At 39.1% G+C, this 18,960-nt stretch overlaps 1 protein-coding gene and 1 long non-coding RNA gene across 5 annotated transcripts in view; one reads left to right on the plus strand and one right to left on the minus strand.

Moving 5' to 3' along the window:
* LOC143897820 (uncharacterized) overlaps nucleotides 1-18,960 on the minus strand; it is a 198,817-nt gene that overhangs the window by 43,021 nt on the left and 136,836 nt on the right. The window lies entirely within an intron of this gene.
* Nucleotides 1-18,960, plus strand: part of LOC143897762 (uncharacterized) — a 99,061-nt gene that overhangs the window by 25,062 nt on the left and 55,039 nt on the right. For all 3 annotated transcript variants that reach the window (XM_077406647.1, XM_077406649.1, XM_077406648.1), the window contains exon 3: nucleotides 17,922-18,039. In XM_077406647.1, coding sequence (XP_077262773.1) covers nucleotides 17,922-18,039 — 118 coding nt within the window. The remainder of the gene's footprint in view (nucleotides 1-17,921; nucleotides 18,040-18,960) is intronic.

Below are 18,960 nucleotides of genomic sequence, written 5' to 3' on the forward strand. Positions count from 1 at the left end.
AATAGAAAGAGAAAAATATTGCAATTTTACATCTAAAATTTGTAGAAATTGAAAATTTCTTCTGAACGCTTGCTTGAGTGCGAGGAACATTAACTGTGTTTCCGGTGCATCGCCGTTGCTATATTCCCAAGAAGTTTCATCTCGCTGGAGATACCAACGTACACGTCTCTATCGAGCTGAGACATTGGCTAACTTTTAAAGTGTCATTACGTAGATGCGACGAGGTATCTCTCTCTGTATATTCCGAGTCTCGCAACGCTTCGTGTGTACCCAACAACGAATATAAGCCTCGCATATGTATATGCACGCGAATGTTACGCAACGTGAAAGTTTCAGTTTAAATTAAAATAAACTCTTTGAGAAGTATAATTAAGTAAAGTTCACTGTAGAGAAAAAAAAAGAGAATCAACAAAAAAATAAAAATAAAATTATAGAATAAAAATATTCAGTTTTTGTGCACGCAAAAGTGAATCTTCTCTGGAAATCATAATTGCTAATCTATTATAAAACTATTTTACCATTATTACGAAATAACGTGTTATTAAAAAATTTTGTATATTATAATACGTTTATTAAATCTTTTGACGTGTACACTTTGAAATTGTTAAACAATTTTGGCGAAGTCTACTCTAAGATTTTCGTCCTATACTTTATGAATTAAACATTTGAATATTGCGAAAAGTCATCGGGTGCAGCTTTGAGCTCTTCCATTCCACGTACCGCGATATTTTGGTTATTGCGAATTCCCCGGGGAAAGAATTTCATAACACGCGCAAGCGACGGCGAGAGCGACGAATGATAGAGAGAACGCTCGCAAAATTAATGGCGGCAATTAAATTACTGGCTATTTAATAACCGTGACTGTAGAGTGTGTGGGGGGACAAAAACGCGGCCGTTGTAACATCGTTGTTTAAACATAAAATTTAGTGCTTTTGTAAATAATGTCGCTCGCATTGTTTTGTTGTTGAGATATTTCAACGTCCCTGATGAAATATAAACTTTGCTGTTCATTTCACCTGTCACGCGCGATAATTCTGGTGTAACAGAGATCCGTCAGTCATTTTCAATGTACAAACAAATTATTTTTTAAGCATAACTATTACGACTAATTTGCAAGATTATCTCGTAAATATTAAAATTTATTTTAATTTTAAAATTTATTTTAATATTTATCAGATATTTAATTTTATTTTCTCATAATAAAATAAGAAAAGAAATATTTATTATTATGCAATAGCATCTTCGTTATATTTTAATACTTATTTTGAAGTCGTCATTTAAAAAAGTTAATGTTAACAGATGTAGTCTGTGTTATATATAATAAACACAAAAATACTGTTTTATAACAGAAATAAATTTTTAGATAAATCAAGATTGTCTAAATTATTTACTTTATTCATTTATAATTTTATTATACTTTCGTAATATAATTAAATATGATATTTAATCCAGTATTCTCGATTTTATTTAATTTAGATATAGATGACATTTTTGTACGAAATTAATTATTTCGTTGCCAATTGATGATATCATACATCTGGAGGAATAATCGCATTAAAGTGATTAAACTTTTAGACGTCAATGCGTTTTGATCGCAATTTGCGTGGATAACTTCCAATTAGATTATACGATTTAGGGCAAACGGCTAGTAACGTAATACCGCGTTTATTTACTTTAAAACTTAATATTAGTTCGCAACTAACATTTTGCTCCACGTTGACGCATGTTATTGTTGATAACATCGGCGCATCTTGTTCGCCGCTGCACATACAAATGCACACACACACACACACACACACACACACACACACACACACATCTATATAGAGCTCACCAACACCGTGAGCCGAGACTGTCGGAGATTGCAGGGAACGGATAGGAACGAATGAGAGCGTGATGGAGGAAGACTTTGCTCCGAAAGTTTCCAAGGAACTCCACTTTTTTCTAATTTACACCTGGACCCCGGTATATACCCGCGAGGAAGTAGATCCTGGAAAAAGGAGTAGCGAAACGATAGTTTTTACGTCCCGCTCTCGTTGCTTCGTCTATCAGAACTCATCTAGCAGTATCCAAGTATCTCAATATCTAGGGATGTGAGAAGACCCGTGAAAAACGTGAAAAATAAAGGATTCGAGTTGAATTTACCAAGTTGGGTGTTAAATTAATTCCGGTTTCTCTCGAGAACTTCAATGATTATTCCTGACACGCAAAACGATAAAAACAAAGCTCGGAAAGTTTTAAACTATTAAATGGAAGTCTTCTAAATTTTTATATGCTAAAATTATTTTTCTAACATCTCTTATAGTATTTTGCTAAGAATTTTAAATACCGCTTTAAGAACTCGATCAAAATATAAATATTATCTATTACTAATACATGTATGTAACATGTTATAATCAATTCGTATAATAACACATTTAAAATACGCATTTTTTACATTTAATCATCCAAATTCTTTGATAATATTAACATATAGAAATCGTAGAAATTTTGAGAAGATACATTTTATTAATTGCTTGAAAATTTTAAAATTCAACATTTTGCAAATGCTAATCATTGTTTGTAAACTTTAACTTTCTGAAAATTTGTAATTTTCAATATTTCTAATTTTTTAGAGATATGCGTGCGGCATATATTAGCGCACGGCTGGAGAGAGCGAATTTATGTGAACAAATTACAGGGGTTGCGCTTCAGCGATCGATCGTCCCTTTTCGAGCCCGAGCTTGCAAGTACTAGCTTGCGACATATTGTGCCGCGATAAATCGAGCTTCGACGAGCCTCAGAGTCTTATCGAGAAACCGAGGATTAACTGACGTAGCTGGGAAATGCTGAAGCTCGCATTCACTCGTCGACTAGAAAATCTTGCAGTAAACTTCGACGGTTTGAATATTTCGCGAAAATGTCTACGACTGTTGATCGGTATAAATTGCAAGCTCTATAATTGACCGAAATTTCAACAAATTGTTATAATTAAACTTTACTTGCCAAAAGTCGAAACAGAAATTCGCTGAGATACAAAATTAGAAAAAAAAGAGTATAAATAATCAAACTCTTTATATTTTTCAGTCTTGAAATTTTCTATTTTATGCTGTTAATTGTATTACTAGGTACATTTTCAATCTTTCTTTTTCCCGAAGCTCGTTAGAGTCTTGAAAGTTTAAAAAATTTCAGACGTGTTTACGTTCGGAAACTTGCGAAACGACTTTCAGTAATTTCTCATGTTTAGAAAGTTGAGCAACTTTGCGTTCCAAGATTGCTAATTTCGACGTCGCATCGGGGCGCAAGTTGGAATTAGCGAGCGGGAAATGTTTCATCGGGCTGAATTTTGCGAGAGCTAAAGCTCTTACTAATGCGGGTGCGCCCCCGGAGGCGGCTAACCGCTTAGACGGCGCATGCTAACAACGCGAGGACTTCCTTTTGGGAGATAACGTGACAAAATCTCAGGAAATGTAATTCGTCAGACGAGACCGGAGCGTGTCTGAGGAATCCTGAACCCTCGCCGGAGTAAAGGCATCCAGGATGCAAGTAGAACGTACCGGGGTCTCCGAAGGATGCAGCGGGAATGTTCTCGAGAAATTGCAACCCTGGCACGGTATTGCACATGAAGAAAGAGGAAGACAGGGAGGGCAAGAGAGATTTCCTCGAGAGAATCGCGCGGCTGGACCGCGACATTCTACCGCCAACGTGAATCTATTTTCTTCCCGTGAAAGAAAAATGCAAAGCCGCAGGACGATCGGGAAACTCGAAAATTGGAAAATCTGAATATCTAACAAGTTGCGGATTTTGATAGTTTGAATAACTGAATCCCTCGTTTTAAATAAATTGACCGATTTATATAAAATGATTAACCCGTAAGCGAGAGAGACGCCTCTTTCCGTAAATGATAAAATAACTACATGGCATTAAATCTCTTTTCAGAGCATCAAGTTACATTTACCTTTTTATTTATTTAATTTGTTTATTTCGCAAATCTCTAACTCGAATAATTGGTAAGTTGCGAGCGGCGAGTCGAGATATTTTCAGTGAAATTCCCCGCCTATTACATGGGCCATATCCCCTAAAGCTGTAAGCTCCGATCCACTAATGGCGAATTTAACTTGGTCCAATGAGTATGCACGATACTCGCGGACTCTCGTTCTCTCGGCGAATTCCGCATTAGATTTGCATTCGTGGCTTCATGGCTTCGTGGCTTCAAAGACTCTCTCTTGACTTTTTCAAAAGTCTTCGCGGATATCACACGAATGGCTATCCGATCGGGATTCTTTCCTCGCAATTCGGTCAGCTGACTTTCTCTACCTTTAAATTCTCAAACTTATTGTTAAAGAATTCCTGAATCCCTTAGCCGAGAGAGTTTCTGAGTTTCCTATTAAATATAACCGGACTTTTCTGGTCTGAACATAAAAAGACTTGGAGAAGATTTGAAAACAACGATAATAGAAATCTTCTTTTCTCGAATTTTTGGGCTCTTGTCTTCTTCAGAGAGACAGCAAATTTCGAAGAATTGTTGAAAATTTATTTCGCAGATAGACGATCTTCCAAATTTTCATAATTTCTCGAATGGCCGGGCGATTAGCTTGCGATCGGGCAATATCGCGCGCGCGCTCGCGCTTTGCGGCGCGAGAGTCGTTGCGAGTACTCCAACTTAACGAGTATAATACGTGTCAAAGTTCTCTCAAAGCGGCCGCACCTGCAGCTCGGTATACGAGCACGAGCCTGAACTAGGCGGCAACTTGCCGCTAACTTGCCGGCAAAGTGCGTGATCCGGAGCTGGCGCTAAACTATGAGAAGGAAACGAGCTTACCCGTTTACTTACTTACATACCCCGGGAATGCCGTATATATAGTCGTTCCGCCGAGCATTTTTGCATTTGCATTCCGAAATTTCGGCTCTTGACTATACTCTTGTTCCTTGATGTGAAATGTAATCGACATCAGCTTGATTATACCAGTATACATATATATTAATATATGAATAATATATACAATTAAAAAACGTATATCATGTAAATTAATATAAATTATTATATACATAAAATTATATAACTATAAATATGCGTAAGTATATATATGCACATGTATGTTATACACACATTTCTATATACATGTATTACAAGAACGATTTTATCTTGTGTGCTTGAAATGTTAGTGGCGCTATTTCTGCCGTGCGCCATTATTTTTTGAAAATTCACGCGCCACTCGCGTACATAAGGAGTGTAATAGGGAATAAAACGATTCGCGTCATGTGATGAGACTACTTGCGCTGAAAGACTGCACTTAACCCACTTCCCCTCCTACATTAACCATCTCTTAACTTCTTACTCCTCATTGCTTTCTTCAAAGACGCTCCGTGAAATGCGTCGAATTGCAGGGAGTAGTCGGCCGCCTCGGAGTGCATGAAATTGCCGCGCGTATATGCCGGCGTATATGCTGCGTTTAGAAAACTTAAAGTGCCTCTCACGGGAGTCGATATTAAAAGTAAAGAATCTACTATAGAAGTATTAAAGCTCGGAAATTTCTCAATAAAAGCGATTATGGGTATTTGAAATATCGACTTTTAATATTTCGTATTTCCTCGAATCCTCGATTTCCTCAGTGTGTTTCTTCAAAGAATTTTCCGATTAAGATCGTCGCATATGCAGAATGCAGGTATTTTCAAAATGCTAAGTCCCTCTTGAAATGAGAAAGCTTTCAAGGTTTAAAGCTCTCCCGCGAAATGCATTTATTCCAGCTATCTCTCTTCCTATAAATGGTAAATATTAAATCACCGATAGTTATGAGGCTACATTCGATAAAATTGAAAGGCCACTTCGAATCGACGATAAAAATGTCGAAATACAAATTTATAACCTCGCAAAAAAAAAATTAATTACAGCGCAATATTTTTAAAGAGGCATTTTAAATCTCGAAAACTTTACTCTCAAAGTTTTTCTCTAAGCGATGCCTCTGCTCCAAGTTGCACCATTTCCAAGTCAGCTGTGCAAAATTGACAAAAGTCTTCGACTTTGAGATCACGCGCAGAGGAAAGAAGAAATTATTTTCAACTTTGTCTTTAAAAGCTTTAAGTTTTCTTCTTTGCCACCGATTTGAATGCTCTTTTATTTGGTTAAGGAGTGTATATATTTAAAATATCAATTATTTAGACCTTGCGACTGAATTCCGATTATATTTAAACATTTTTAATTTTACAATAGTATATCACGTTACGCGTGTATTATCCCCGATCAATAATTTCTACGAAAACAATAACGAGCACAAGGCTTCGAGAACCACTCGAATTTTCTCGTAATTCTACGAGATCGCTAGATCTGAAATTTTCCACATTCTCAAAGCTTTCCGTATCGCGTTGCGTGTAATATGTAGCTATTCCGAAATCCCGCGATTTGCTGGCGATTTGCTGACGAGCGAAGGGATGAAATTACGCGCGCAAACAAGCACAAACAATCGTTTTATCCCACACATTTCAAGTCTTGATCTTGGCGGGGAGGAGAAAAGGGGTGGAGGGTGGGAGGGAGGGAGGGAGAGAGCGGTCTAAATGAATTTCTCCGGAAACGCGTTGAATCGATTAAACACGACGCGGGCGGTCGGTTCATTGAAATATCGAGTAAAAGCCGAGGGCCGATTCCCGCACCTGAGGCCGCCCGCGCCGCCGCCGTCGCGTTGCGGAGAGCGCCCCGTTACAAAGAAGAATCGTTACGAAGAAGTGTTAAACTATCGCTTAATAGCCGGCGGGTTTTGGCACGCTTCCGGCCGCCGTTTACATAACCGCCGTATTTACGTGCAACGTGGCCCGATAAAAACAAAAATGGGGGAAGGGGGGCTCGCGCATTCTACCGGTACTTTTACGACAGCGCGGATTAATAATGCGGAGCCGTAGCATGGTGAAATTTCAACTCTTTTAGTGCTTCGCTCTTTAAGCACTCTATAGTTCGCGCGTTTTATGACGCTGAAATGAGAATTGATGACGGAAAGCTGTTATGATATTAACTTTCACATCTCCCAATGTTTTTGAGGAAGAGTTAGGGGAGAGGAAAAATAACTAACTTTATCTCGTAAATATCCAAAATACATCGTTTGTGATTTGTTCGAAAGCAAACGGATAATTTTTTAATGTCTTGATGTCTTCGCGCAAAAATTGTCACGTCTGATCACTAACTCTAATATTACCACTGAGAAATAACTAAATACAGAATTTCAATAAAGAAATTATTCAAAGTTCATTGTTCGATTATTCGAAATGAGGCAGGTAACTTGGTACTGTCTTGACAGTCTTTACGGAAATTGTCATGTCTGATTAGTCTGATTACTGCTGTCAAGAAATACAAACGATTAAAATTCTCACTGTCACTTACCATGCACTGTCTTCATTATAATTCATGAACATGCAGCGATTTGTTCCATAATTTGTTAAATATCCCAGTTTTAGGTTTCACAAAAAAACCAGACCACGTGATATTCGCAGGAGCAACCAGAAAAATCTCTCTTTTGCCTTTTCAATGTAAAAATGTGAGGACACGGAAAGTTATATCACTTTTCTTCCTTTATCATTATTTTACGGCGCCTATCTCGTATTCGCGTTTCGAGCCGCCTCTCGTGGCGTTTCCGGTTGCAAGCGGGAAGCGAGAAGAAAAGCGAGAAAGAGAGGATCGCGGCGGGTGGTTGGAAGGGGGGAAGGAGGGGGACCGCGGAGAGCGATATTGATTTTGCAGCAACAAACCGGCGGCGGACGCATTTCATAGCCTACCAGACGTAGCCAGACGCACGTTCGACGTGGCTACCGGCGGGCTTACCGTTAAAAAGCTCGCGGAACCTTCGCCGGGAGTCTCGGCGAGAGTTTTGATAAGCCACGCCCTACAACCGCCGACCTTATCACCTACAAGGTTAGGCTTTATCGAAGTTTACAGGTCGGCGAATACGCGCTGGAGTCTCTTCCGAACGATTGCGAGTACCTAATGCCGTCTCCCGCGCAAGATCATTCCTCTCTCCCCCTCCTCTTTCTCTCTCTCTCTCTCTCTCTCTCTCTCTCTCTCTCTTTCTTTCCGCGTGTTCTTAGATATTTTTAAAAAGAGAAGAGACAAAGAGATGAAGAGAAGAAGAAAAGAAGAAAAAAGAGAAGAAGATTAGAAGAAAAAATAAGAGAAAAAAGAAGAAAAGAAGAAGAAATAAATGTTTTCGAGGAAAATCCCGAAAAATGTTCATATCTTTCCATTCCTTTATTTCTGTCATTTATGACTTTTGTTTATATATCCTTCGTGAGAAGAAACGGTATCGCAATTTTTCGAATTATTTTGGATAAAAGTGGATAAAAGCAAGCGCTAGAGAGGTTGAGAAAAAATTCCGCGCGAGAGCCCGCTCGCGAAATGAAAGTTGATTCTTTCGCCCGTCGCTGTTTTGGATTGCCGGGAAAGCTTTTTCGACCGCATCGTCGGTGCAGCCGGCGACGTGACGTTGTAAAATGCATGTCAGCGCGGGCTTTATTAACGATCGCACGCGCGCACGCGTGACGCGCGTGTATCGCACGGCGATACGCGCCATTGTCTCCCTGATACGCGCGATGTAATACAAATCGCGGCATAATGGAAGAATAGCGGCGCAGAAGTCGATGCCGACCGCTTTATCGCTTTATTATAAACGCTCAGACAAAGGGGATTTATGTGAAGACCGTCCTGTCACCGGCGGAAATTTCCATCCAAATGACGCGGAGCTATATGTCAGCGCGACGTTTCATAATTTCTTTTTTCATGCATATATACCATATATGTCCTCCAAAGAGATATATTTTTTCATATACGTTAACTTCAAAGTGCACATTTCAGCGAATAAAATTTTGTATGCAATAACGTGGATGGTTTTTTCGACATTTTCCTTCCCTAACAATAAGTCCGCTTGGTATCTGAAGAGAGAATTAATAATGATTTCACATGAGCTTCTACATATATTAGTTTCGTCAGAAGTCTTATAACTTTTGAGTTGAATCGGACTTAATAGAAGCGATACGCGAATGAATGAAATATTACGAGCGACAATCGATGTCATCAAAGTTGTCCGTGGATGTCGACAAGGAGGGATGATTACAGTCGATCAGAGGAGATCGCTGATCGCGTGATCAAAGGCCGGCTGGTAAGCGAAACACGTTCCTTCTGTCAACAAGGACGCTGGTTCACTTTGGCGAAGTACTTGTCGATATCCTTGCGTGGACAACGTGATGACACAACACCGTCTTCGTCCGCGCACGGCAATCGATCGTCGAGATCTTTTCTCGATCGCATTAGAGCCGCCGATAACGATGCGTTTGTTTGAACACACAAAGATATGGTGGGTAATATAAGCACAGATACCATACACTGGAATTTTCCAATTCTCCTCGCGGCGTAAAATTCGAGCGCAATTAATCGCGCGCGTCGCTTTTAAGGCTAAAAAGCGACGCCCATTGGAAAATTATCAAGCTCTCTTAAATCGATTATCAGCTAAAAAGCACTTAGCGGCGGCCATTTCCACGCTAATAGACAGATACGCTTCAGCGCCGGCGAAGTGGAAGTGAAAAAAAAAGCTAATTATCAACAACTCATTTTGTCCCGACAACTTTCCATAATAATATGAAGATAAATAAAAAGAGTTGAAAGTCGTTTTCTATTTCTAAACTCCGAATGTATCATATATTATCATTATAAAAAGAGATTGCTTTTCGAAACACATATGATTACAAAAAATTAACCCTATTCACTCCAACCATGCCCTTTCGTGTCCCACGAGTTTCTAACAGTCGTTTTTTGTGAAAAATAAATTATCGTGGGATAATCCCCTCCACGTCGGAAAAATGATTTTTTAAGTAAAACGAGTCGTAATGTGTGTTTGTCAACATATAAATGTTGTAAAAAAATATTTGAATAAATTATTTCCAAATGTTATTTACATTGATTTTTAGTCGAAGGTACAAAGATATTATAATAATTTTTAGGGAATTTTTCAAAGCTATTAACATTATAAAATACACGTGGGACTCGAAAGTTCATGGTTGGAAAATTAAAGGGGCGGAAAAAACGTTGGAGTAAATAGGGTTAATAATGTCTTTTAAATTTAACTGATATATGCCTATATCGAAACGTATAAACCAAAATTGTAAGTGTATACAAAACAACGTAATCGTAAATTTATATGTGATGGAAAGAAGATTTCTCTCTTCAAGCGAAGATTCGTACTATAATTTTACGAATTCCGAAAGGCTCAAAACATTTTATCATCCTCGGATTCGCGGCGACCGCGACCCTTCGCGCATCTTGGCGCTAATAAATCTTCGCTCGCGTGATGAGCCCGGCGGACTCCATTAAAATAAAACTACCGGGTGTGTGTGCGAGAGAGAGAAAAAATCATGGGCTCACTCGCCCGCGATGCGATGAGTCGTAAACGCGCGCGGCGGACCGGAAACGTTGGACCGGCGCCAAGAATCGAAGCTGCGCGCGTGTCTCGACAGATTTGTTGATGCTTCCTGATGTTGCCGACAAAAGGATCGCGAGCGAGAGCCGAAAAATGGTGGATCGACGAGGTCCTCGTCGATTTATTTCCCGTCAATACGCGCCGGTCCGTTGTTTATCATCCTCCTCCTCGAGGATGCAACCCGTGCAAACTCGACCGGATGTGGCGATCTATTCTCCGTCGCGGGTAGGATGCGAAATGACTGCAAGAACATGAAGAATAGTTGCAATAAATAAATAAATAAGCAAGCAGAGCGCGCGGGTACGTAATCTTGCAGAATGCAAGACTGCAGTGTATATACGGATGCAAGACAAATGTCTTGGAGACGCAATTATTGTAGAAAATATTTAAGGTGTTTTTTTTTCTTTTTTTCAATCTTTTTCTTTCCTCTCGAATATGTAATATCAGTTTGTGTTGATTTTTGCAACTTTTAATATTTTCTTATATTTTAACAATTGAATTAATTTCTGGATTAGGAAATAACAAGTTTAAAAATAGTCGTGTTTTTAAATAAATAAGCAAAAGTATTATACTAATAAACGTTCGTAATCAGATACAGATGAAGATGGAAGAACGTACAGCTCAGGCTTACCGAAAGAAGATAAAATGACAATTTGCGGGAAGTGAAACTTGTTGTGCAATAAAACGAGGGCGTGTGTGTAGCTTTTTTAATTCCCCGCGTCTTTATCTAAATCCATCAAAAATGAATCAATGTCCGGATTAACCGAACCGGAGACACCGCCGGAAGCATAGACGTAATCCCTTTTTATTCCTATCCTCAATCACGCCGTATCAAGCTATCCGCCCTCCCGCGCCCTCCGACTGCCACCTTCCCTCCTTTCCGTAATTTGCCGACTCGGCAATCTTTCTCTGATCACGGTATAGTTTGAATTTACTGCCTGATCCTGGGAGACGCCGAATTTTACGACGCAAAGTAAAGGCGTGTCGCAATGCTCGACATCCCCCGACGAGTTTCCGAGCTCTATTTTCGATATTTCTACATTTTTTATGTACGTCGTAAAACTCGAAAAATTCTCTGACGGACTCGAAGGTAACTTCCTCGCCAAAAAAAATTTAGCTCAAATTGCAATTACGGAAATATTGGCCGTGGGAAATTAGGGGTTTGCGGCAAGAAAACTTCCCAAGTGTGCAAGGGAATAACGAAGCGTTACCTTTTTTGGAGTAATTTCGAGTGGCTCTTACTTCTCATGAGTTTTAATTTTACGAAGTTTCGCAAATTCGAAAAAAATTCAGACTTTGAAAACTTGCACATCAACGTAGCTTAACGTATATTTAAAATCATTAATATTCGAAAAACGCTTTAAATAAGAAACTTTATTCTTAAACTTTACCACATATTTCTCAAGAAATTAATTTACTAAAATATAACTCTATTTTTTAAATGATGATATTTAAATAACTAAATAACGATTAATTAGAGATATTCTATTTTTTGGTCGAGATTTCAGCGAAAGTCTATCGGTGTATCAACAATTGGTGAAACATATAAGATCGTTGCCAGGGAACGTTCTGGGAAAGCGTATCAGGGCGGAAATGTTGAAAAAGGGGTGCGCGGCAGCCAATTTTTGTGAGTGCATCTTGAAATAATCATAGCTTCGGTAAGTGGAGTTCCTCGTATCTACCATATTCCGCGCATACAGGCCAATTCAAAAGAAAGCTCCTGTTTCGCGCCGCACAAAGGTCCAGATATTCCGAAGCTATTCATTATACGGCTTCATATCGTCGGAACTTTTTTAACCCTATTTCATCCAACCAGCCCTTTCGTGTCCCACGAGTATCTAACAGTCGTTTGTTCCGGAAAACAAATGATCGTCAGATAATCTCCCCCACTCCTATAAAAAAAGTTGTTGTGGCAGGGAACCTCAGGTAAAAATTTCAAAGCCCTAGCTCATTTACTCTCGAAACGGCGAACAATCAAAATCTCGGTGGGACACGAAAGTGCATGGTTGGAGGATTACGTCAGTGTTGTGCGAAAGGTAAATGAGCAATTTTTTTTCGATATAAAAATGTATTTTTGTGTATAATTTAAGCTTATTTAAAATTTTTTTGTCGTTGAAAAAAATTTAACATTCCACAGAGGTCTATTATGGCTCAGAGGCAGGTGGAAGAAGTGGGAAGTAGCTACGATTATAAAAAAAAATTAATTTTTTTACATAAAAAATATCTGTCACACTTCAAATTCGTTTTTTCTTATTCAGAAATTTTTTTTCTAGCATTCTTAATTCCTTAAAGTCCTTCTGTACCATTTAAAAATTACCAAATTTGCGGCAACGAAATTAAGTATTCCTATTTAATTAATAATTATCTTATATTTTTTTTCTCATTTGCACTACTTTTAGCTTTAATTTGCGTTTTGGTTCATTAAGCTTCGTCAATTTGTTCGTGAGTTATAATTTTTTAAGTAAAACGAGTCGTAACGTGTGTTTGTCGACATATAATTGTTGTAAAAAAATATTTAAATAAATGATTTCCAAATTTTCTTTACATTGATTTTTAATCGAAGGTACAAGGATATAATAATTTTGGGGGAATTTTTCAAAGCTATTAACATTATAAAACACACGTGGGACTCGAAAGTGCATGGTTGGAGGATTATTGGGACGAAAAAAACCTTGGATGAAATAGGGTTAATAACACTTTGGTGAAGAACTGCGATTTTTGTAAACATTGTCGATGGAGTTATATTGCTGCACAATAGTATACTCTGCCATATCTATATTAGATTTACTGCGATATTATACGTTATGTACAATATTTTATATCGCATGAAAGTAACATGTAAACGTTGTAACAATCTCGTAAAGTAATATTGAATACGATAGAGGGTATTACACGAACGAGCAGAAAACATGGGCTGCGATCAGAAACATTGGTAACGGAGTTAGCTCAGTTTTCCTTTAAATTCCAACTCATAAAAAACTTGGGCGTGAATTTCCGGGCCGTTCGAACCGGTGCGGCGATTCCTTTATCATGCGGCTTTTTCATTAGAATTACAAACAATTGCCTCGAGAATGCTTTTTAATCCCGGCCAATAAACCAATCGGGCTCGTTCCCGGTAGCGGCGTCTTCCAGCCCGGCTGAAGAAGCTCTCACCCTCTTTTTCATCCCTCTCGCCAGAGTTCGACTCTCTTTTGTACTTTCTCTTTCTATTTCTTTTTCCTCGTCTTTCCTCTCTTTTCCCTCTTTTTTCCTCTTTCTCTCTCTTCTTTTCTTTTACTCTCCCGAGACCGCCGATAGCGATGCTCGGCTCTCTCGTCGCTTTTTAAAACAATCGGCGCTCGTAAACAACGTCATTCCCAGCCTTTTGTTTCTGCCGCCATCTTGCAGCAAGCTGCAGTTAACATGCTGGTTGTTACTACACGGACAATTATTTTTATTGCTCGCAGTCCGACGTGTTTCCGGCGGCGACGGCGGTTTTAGACATTCATTCATCCTGAGGCAACGGGGTATAATCCGCAACGTTCGTTGCACCTCTATTCGGCTTTCAACAATAAATGTTTGTTTCACTTTTCTTTACAAGTCTGTATGTACAATCGCACATAGTTACGTTCGAAGCGCGTTAACGATTTTTTTTTAGTCATTTTACATTTTACAACCTTAACTGTTATTGCGTTTTATTGCATGCATAATTGTAATGTATTTTTTAATATTATTGTTATTTTATTACGTTCTCGTCACGTGAAAATAAGAATTATAATGACAATTTCAAATATTATTAAACAAATAGGGAGTATAAACATAGAAATAAATATTGTAGAATTTATAAATTTTGTATATTATATAAACATATACACATATCAATTTACTTTTTACGTTTGTGATTACGGAAACTTCTGTTAAATACTCTCTGGAAGCTCTCTTTAGTTGCATCCACTTTTGATATATTCTCATTATCTTCTTTTTCACTTGAAGCCATTGATTTTCTCTCATTTCTTGCTCACGTATGGCCGATTCGAGAAATTGTTATTACCATCGCTATTGTTGTTACTTGGAAACGACCGAGAGATTCAGCTGGGCGGTCATTCCGCGTGAAAGCTTTAAAGCCTTTGAAAGAGTAGACGAAAGCTCTTAGCATGTCGGAGTCGGTTAGCGGCGAGCGCTAAATGGAACTCGACGATTTAAGAGCGGTATGCAATCAGGTGAAACGCGATTATTTGTTGCAATATTCACGACATTTTCAGCGTTAGAAGGCTTCAGTAAATATGTTGGAAAAAAACAAAAAGTTGCACAGTATGTAAATCAAAATTTAATTTAAATCTGTATAATTATAAATAAAAGTTTAATAGAATTTATATATATTTGTGTGTATGTGTGTGTGTGTGTGTGTGCGCGCGCGTGTCATTTAAATTAATTTCTTATATAAGAAATTAAAATATAAATGTAAGAAATATCATATATAATATGCATCAGAGGCACCTGTATAAAAAAATACGTAGATATTTTTTTATTATTTTTTTCCTATGATATATATTTTTAATATTTAAAAATGACACACTGAATTAAATATATTAATGGATTAAATAATTTCCTTTAATTTAATGTAACCCGACGACCCGACCCACTTAATCAGACGCTAATTCTCAGTTCACGCCGTTGTCTTACTCGCCATTTAGACAAACGCCATCATCCCGCGATCATGTCCCTTAAGGGGGCTTGTTCCGGGCGCCGGAACGCCGCTCGCCTTTTAATTTTCGCCACGGCAAAAATCTCGAAATCCCGTCGCGATCCCGGGGCGCGAGGGACTCCCGAGGATTAATGGTGCTGGGCTGGCTGGGTGGGCAAGGGTGTTGAACAGCGACGATTAAGCGTCGTCGCATAAGAATGCATCCCGAGCGCATAATAATCCCGGGCGATGCCTCATCGTGGCAATAAATGTCTCGCCGAGCGACGCCCGGTGTCATCGCGCCACTGAAGGGAAAAGGTGGATAAATTGAAATTATCTTCCGCGCGTACCCCTCGGAAAGAGGGGGGAGGGGACGAGCTGCAACCCACAACTATAAACCCGCCATCGCTCCGTCGTCGGTGTTAAGTCATCGTAAACAACGAGTGACGGCTCTGCGAGTGAAAAGCCGGTTGACTTGTTACGTCCATCAGAGGACGCGTTCCGGATGACCGGACAATTTCGCGGAGTCGTATAATCTCATTCGTTCAACCGGATCCGATATACGGCATACGCTATTATAGCGAGCGAATTTACCTGTAGCGATGTTCGAGGCCGAGAAGAGAGACGCCGCGCTTCATCGAAACGCATCGCGGCGAGGGTTACCGCAAAACTTGATCATTTATCGCCTATTTTCATACGCGAGCTGAAGTTCAACCGTGAACGGGCGGTTTCTTGCGCGAGTGTGCACGCGCCACGCGCCTTTCATTAGCGGGAGTTGCCAGCCGGAAGGCATGGCAGAAGCGCGGTTAAAGTTGGGAAGCTGATTGGAGTACCTCGGCGGTTTACCGCTCTTCCCCGTTCTTTCCCTCCCCCACCTACGTTTTTATCTCCGCTTCCTCGTCTTTTCTCCCTTCTCCCGCCCATTCTTTCTCTTCGATCGTTTTCCTGCAACTTTTCGAAAAGTGGCCGCGCTCATTAAGCACCAAAACAAACAATATCCCAATGCAATTCAATGATCTTGTTTATTCCCGCACGAAAGTTACTCTCGCCATATTTGGGCGAAAGAAGCTATTGTTCGATTAGCGTTTCGAATTGCTTTTATCTTCTTGCCGATCGTCTCCCAACTTTTCAGACTCGAGGTATCTCCTTCGCCATTCGGGAATTCGACTTTGCAATTATTTCTGCGGCGCACGCAATTTCTGCAGAATTCAAATTTTCGAACCGCGGCTCGTTTCATTTTCAACAAATTGGGAAATAAATTTCATAATTCTATTTTAAAGCAATTTAATTTGACGGACGTATAAGGCTTAAAGGGTTAATCAGCGGGGAAAATTATAACGGGTGATTTTTTTGCAATAAAAAGATCCGGACAAAAGTTGGCGAGCTCGAAGGAGCCTCATCGATTTTACAATCTACCCCCCCCCCTCTCGCGCAGACTATTATCCCCCTTTCTCTCTTCTTTCTTCTGATAACCCGACGTCGCTCCGCTCCTTTTCTTTTTCTTAATGTAGGTACGTCGCTGATTCGCAGTTAATGAAGCGAGAATGAACGTCGGCAGGGGAGAAAAAAGACGCGTTTTGCAGAAATGGGGAACGTGCGTCCCCAGAAATTTTTTCGCGCCGGCCGTCGAGATAGGAATTTTTTTTGCCGCTCGCGCAAGCGAAAATCTTGCGCGTAAATGGCCCGGCCAGGTTGAAATTATGTACCGAGAAGCGTGCCCGCGGCGCACTTTTCCCGCTGCTGCAGTTGCGATTCTTTCTCACGTTAGTGTTTCGGAAGAGGGGGGAGGGGGCTATCGAGCGCAGAATATTGGACGGTTCATTTCCGGAGTAAAATGTTAATTTAGATAAAAATCTCATTAAAGCGTGTACGAAATGTGAATTAATCATTTTGTTAAATTAGTAAACAGCTGTTAATTAATTAGCTAGAAAAAAAATAATATTGCAAACAGATATAAGTATAAGATGATCTGACATTTTTCGATAAAAATCATACTTTTTATCAAAGCCGATTACATCAATACAGAACGTCATCGCTTTACATTTATGTAGTAGATGGGATGTGTATTTCAGAACTTCTTTAATTTTTCAGAAGATGTGTGTGTGAGATGCGTTTTTTTTTTTTAAGTCTGATACCTCCGGAAAAAAGCTAATATAATGAATCACTGAAGTCTCGCGCTTCTGATAGTAATTTTAATGACAGTTTTCCTGTATAAATCGATTTAAATTTAAATAAACGCAATATTTTTATATTTGATGTTAAATATACATGGTTGATACTAAATACATATATGTATTAACACTAGAACTACCAAGGAGGTCAAAATGATTTATTTAACATTTTAAAAAATAATTATTATTTATTTTTAAAACATCACAGTTTCTCTGAAATTTTTTCTGATTTTTATTAAAATATACAGATAATTAATTTTATAAACTTGTTTTCTCTTTTTCTTATTTTGATTCATTCGGTAGAAATAGCTATAAGTTAATCTTCGGTAGTTCTAGTGTTATAATATATTTAGTGAGCAAAATATGGTAAACAATAATTGTATTAATATAAAATATACATTTTTAAAAAAATATTTATACATCATATTATATATATCTTTTTACAATACAAGATTGAATTCTAAATTTTATTTCTTCTTATTTTTCTTTTACAACTTGTGTGTGTATATTTGATGTCGTGCTATTATTTTTCTAAAGCAAGAGCAGCAACCCTCCAAGCTATTAATGGAGGGCTCCTATTGAAATTAATTATTCCGTAGTAGAATAAACTCCGATGCTCTATCGACTCGTCTGCTTTAATTTCTACTCTTGTTACAGCCTTTTCATTACCGACGCCTTGTAGTTACGTGAGGTACAGCAGCCTGGAGGATGTGAGGCCGAAGGAGTTGGGCTTCCCTCAATTAGAATTCACGCCCACGGTCGTCTCAAAAATACGGTAAGGCTGCTCTGCTTGCCCCGTTCATTCCTATATAATCACAATCACGCCATTGTTAACTCGCTGTTAAAAGGGAAGGCGAACGCGCGCCCTTGCGAATTGTCAAGAGACGGCTTCTTAAAGGGGCCCGAATTTAATTATGCCGGGTCGGTAAGCCCCCTCCCCCTTTTCCGCTCTCCTTTCCCTGTCGGAGAGGGAACGGAGTGCCTTCCGCGCAGCGAGCGAATCTTCTAATTAGCGATGCGGTGGCTGCCTTTTGCACGCACCGGGGAAAATTTGCGTCGCAAACACGATAGGGTGGGTCCGGGGTCCGGCGTAAAGGGCGAACTCGTTTCAGGCGCGACGCGCGGGCAGCGGGCGTCGTCCTGTTTTGCTTACAACGCAAACTAATTACGCTCGGTAATCGAACGCGCGATCGAATCAGTCAATCAGGAAATTCCACGTCTGAAATCCGCGCGACGTCGAGACATGGACAGAGCGATGGCACATGGGAACGCGAGTTAAAATTGACTTGTTAATTATAGAGTGAGATTTTTTTTGCGAAACGAAAAGAAACAAAGGGAAAGAGATTTCCAAATTTCTAGAAAAATAAAAAATATCTACAGATCGCTGAACTAATTCTGGTCAAAATCTTTCTGTGGAATAATTTAAAGTAGCTTGAGAGTTGCATTATTACTATATTGATTTAATCAGACTCATCGATTATTCCTTTTACATAATTTAACATTTATCATTTACTAGTCATTATTAATTATTTTTTATTATATCCGGAAGAATGAGGGGCGAAGCTAAATAAAATTGGGAACATCTGAAAAGTCCGCCGTGAATATTTCGTTGTCAATTATTAGTAAAAGTAGTACAGCTGCAAATAACAATTTAATATAAAAAAAGATGTATTTTTATACACGCTACAATGCGGGT

The sequence above is a fragment of the Temnothorax americanus genome, unplaced genomic scaffold (assembly GCF_048541705.1).
Source record: "Temnothorax americanus isolate GAGA-0224 unplaced genomic scaffold, ASM4854170v1 Scaffold21, whole genome shotgun sequence".
In the NCBI taxonomy this organism is placed as follows: Eukaryota; Metazoa; Arthropoda; class Insecta; order Hymenoptera; family Formicidae; genus Temnothorax; species Temnothorax americanus.